At 45.1% G+C, this 3,557-nt stretch overlaps 1 protein-coding gene across 1 annotated transcript; it reads left to right on the top strand.

The window, feature by feature from the left end:
* The first annotated feature begins 942 nt into the window (after window positions 1-942).
* LOC137433693 (uncharacterized) lies at window positions 943-3,237 on the top strand. Its single transcript, XM_078768739.1, has 3 exons — window positions 943-1,024; window positions 1,260-1,874; window positions 2,013-3,237. Exons 1-3 carry the CDS (start codon window positions 977-979, stop codon window positions 2,859-2,861), a joined length of 1,512 nt encoding a protein of 503 aa, XP_078624865.1. The 5' UTR covers window positions 943-976; the 3' UTR covers window positions 2,862-3,237.
* Window positions 3,238-3,557: the final 320 nt, after the last annotated feature.

Genomic DNA, 3,557 nt, shown 5'->3' with positions numbered 1-3,557 from the left:
ACCCACTGCCATCTTGTCTTCATGCTCCTCCACTCTGTGAAGACCAACAACCTCCAGCTGTTTCACAAGTGTAACGGAGAGATGGCAGATATCTTCTTCGCCTTTGACGGACACAACTACTCCAGGTTTGTGTAGCATACATGGTAAAATGTATAACCATCACTGAGTAGATTTTAATTGATACTTGGGTTCATGTATTATGAGAGGAGCTATTCCAATAAATGTCTACAGTATTTCCCTCTCTGTACTTTACAGATATCTGACTTGGCTGGAAGTCCACCTGACAAATCTGGAAAGCACGCACCCAGGGGCCAAGGACCTGCTTACTATGGGTGCAATCGCAGTGGCTCGCTCGATGATACCAGGGGCACTCAGTGCTGTCGACAAGACAATGGAAGAAACGTTCATGCGCTTTGCTAAATCATCAGGTACATCATTTTCTTTCAGTACATTATACATTTGAAACTGTAGAAACCAGCTTTATATGATGTAAACTGCTCTTACAAAACATTTCCCTTTTAATGATTGGGTTATGCAATTAAAATATGTTCACTTTTCAGGTGGCTTTGCTGGCCTGTACAGTCAGTTTGGGGCATACCAGAGATGGTGCCGAACAACCACAGCACGGGCACAGTTCTATGAAAAGACCCTTGAGATGGTGGATCTCATCGATGACCCAGACTGCCCAAGAGCAGGGAGACATCGTGAACTAGAGAAGGCAGAGATCAGAAAAGGCGAGGAGGCCGTTCAGCGAACCCTAACTACTATCAAGAACTTCACCAATCCGTTCACCATCATTGATAAGGACAAACTCTACTGCCTGGCCTCTGGTGCTCCCGTCCCCATGGATGTTGAGATGGATGTGTTACAAGCAGAAGCTGTGGGGAAAGCTGCGAAAGCTGACTTCATCAGGCGCCTGGAAAGCGGAGAACCTGAGAGCTTCTTCAACCCAATCAAGAGAAAGAAACTCAAGACCATGGAGGCTAGTAACAAGAAGATCACACTAACAACCTCACAGGGCAAGGTAAGGATGTAATCCAATACCCAAGTGCTTTTGTATTTTATGTTGTATTTTTAAATGGCGTCCTGTACATGCTATATTGAGATACAAGATTGAACTCCAAATTTGTTTATTAAAGACAGTGCACATCAATGAACAATGTAAAGATTGTAAATATGCCAATTTATAGCACATGAATAATTTTCACCTGTAGTCCTTCCTGTAGTACATATCAACCAATCACCATTTATCATTCCAGGTCATCCAGTATCAGGAGCAAAGCAACCTTGCATTCCTGCTCCTTGTCAAGTCTCAGAGTCAAGATGAGCCATTAGACCTGGGAGAACTCATGAAGTACTGCCTGATGCCAGTGCCTCCTAGCCTTGGGACACCAGATGGGTTCTTCTGCAAAACCAACAAAGCCTCCATTCTGCACTACCTTTTAGAGGACACCACACCACAAGATCTGCAATACCCCAAGGATGCCCTGTTCATCCAGGATGGAATGGCGCTGCTGCATACCCTTGCCAACCTTCCCCCAACATGTGGTGAGATATGCTTGCAGGTGCTTGATCAGATGGTGGCCAAGCAGCACTTTCTGTTCTCCACTGACAGTTACCATCCTGAGTCAATCAAAGCGCAGGAAAGGCTGAGGCGGGGCAGCTCAGAGAAGATCATTCTGGCTGGACCAGCAACCAGGAAGCCATATGACTTCAAAATGTTCCTTGCAAATGACGACAACAAAAAGCAGATGTGCCAGCTTCTTCTGAAAGTGTGGAGTGGACAAGAGGCAGCTACCAGGCTGGAGAGAACAGAGATGGCTGTGCTGATCGTGGAGGGGAAGGCCCACCAACTTGCCTCAACGAATGGCAAGGTAAAATTGAAAGCCCTTCGTGAATGGCGATTCAATTTGTAATTTTTCCTGAAAAAAAGGTGATTACCTGTGATGTTTGTCTAGATCTGAAACTGGCAGTGACTGGTGATTGAAATGCGGTGCCTTTTTGTGTTTCAGGTCGAGGTACGTGAACTCCCCACGATCTACAGCAACCAGGAAGAGACTGATACCAGGGTGGTTCTGTACCTCCATCATGCTGCTACCATCGGATACAAGAACGCTGTAGTCAGAACACCGGACACAGACATCCTCCTGATCCTGCTCCACCATGCCCACAACATCAAGCTGACGGTGTACCTGGATACAGGGTCAGGGAAGCATCGCCAACTTGTCAACGTCTCTGAGCTGGCAGAATCCCTGGGAGAGGACTACTGTGCCACTCTCCTGGGGTACTATGTGTTCAGCGGAGAAGACTGCACCAGTGCCTTCAAAGGGAAGGGAAAAGTCGGGCCCTTGAAAAAGCTGGAGAAGAATCCCAGGTTTCACAGGGCATTCGGTGAACTGGGTGACAACTGGGATGCCAACCCTGAGGTGGAGAGGCAGTTAGAAAAATTCACCTGTGTGATGTACGGCCAGAGTCGCGAGTCATCAGTGGACATTGTCCGTGCCAAGCTGCTACGAAAAATGGTGGGAGAGGACAAGACCCTCACATCCAAGTCCAAGGTTGATCTGGCTCGCCTTCCTCCATGCCAGTCTGCCCTGAAGCCGCACATCCAGCGTGTGAACCACCGCGTAGCATTGTACAAAAGAGCCGATCAACCTATCATCGAAAAGCCAAAACCTTATGAGGAGCAAGGATGGATAAGGACTGATGAAGGACTGTTGAAACCAATGTGGTCCAGTGGTCCCATCCTACCAACCTCACTGGTGGATCTTCTGAACACAGGAGAGCACGAAGAGGAGGAGGAAGAGGAAGGAGAAGAAGAGTTTGACTCTGACGATTTCGATGAAAATGATGATGACTGACTCAGTGTAGAATCACTAATGCTAATGATGTTTATCTAAAACAAGCAAGAGAAGAGTGGTCACATTGAGTGCTAGGACTATTTTGACAGTTGTAATATTTAGAAAAATAAAACTTTGTGTTAACGTCTGTGTAGACGGACCTTAATATGAGTCTATTATTTCGTAAAACTGTGATTATTTTGTAAATAAAGCACTAATTAGCATACTAGTATACCATAGACACATGTAATCATGTTATGAATAGTTCTATCATGATCTATGCCCTACAAAACATGGGTCTAGACACCTTCATTTTTCAATTATCTGCAATATTGGCTGAGATATGTCAAAAATCGTTTTTTTGATAATGGCAGCAGTAATTTGCATAGAAATGGTATGTGGGACATGTTTACAGCTTGGGGCCATAGCTAGTCATTTTCTACACATTTTTTCCAATCTAGAAACACTGATTAGAAGTATATCTCCGGGGGGTGCAGGGGGACCTAGTCTTCCTACTAGACTATGTGGAAAAAACACTTTTTGCACTTGTGATAGTGTTGAAAAACCACTTTTCGCACTTGTGTTAGTGTTGAAAAACCACTTTTCGCACTTGTGTTGGTGCAGGAAACCACTTTTGCACTTGTTTTAGTGTGGAAAAAACACTTTTCGCACTTGTGTTATTGTTGAAAAACCACTTTTCGCACTTGTGTTAGTGTT

The sequence above is a fragment of the Myxine glutinosa genome, unplaced genomic scaffold, assembly GCF_964187855.1.
Source record: "Myxine glutinosa unplaced genomic scaffold, kmMyxGlut1.1 SCAFFOLD_300, whole genome shotgun sequence".
NCBI lineage: Eukaryota > Metazoa > Chordata > Myxini > Myxiniformes > Myxinidae > Myxine > Myxine glutinosa.
Note: the sequence above shows the minus strand (reverse complement) of the source record. Positions and strands in the feature narration are given on the sequence as shown.

Excerpts from the sequence above, each read along its gene's own strand:
- LOC137433693 (XM_078768739.1), top strand. The coding sequence starts at position 977 with ATGGAGGCTAGTAACAAGAAGATCACACTAACAACCTCACAGGGCAAG. Across the intron at positions 1,025-1,259 it reads TAACAACCTCACAGGGCAAG|GTCATCCAGTATCAGGAGCA; the intron begins GTAAGGATGTAA and ends TTATCATTCCAG. Across the intron at positions 1,875-2,012 it reads TTGCCTCAACGAATGGCAAG|GTCGAGGTACGTGAACTCCC; the intron begins GTAAAATTGAAA and ends TTTGTGTTTCAG.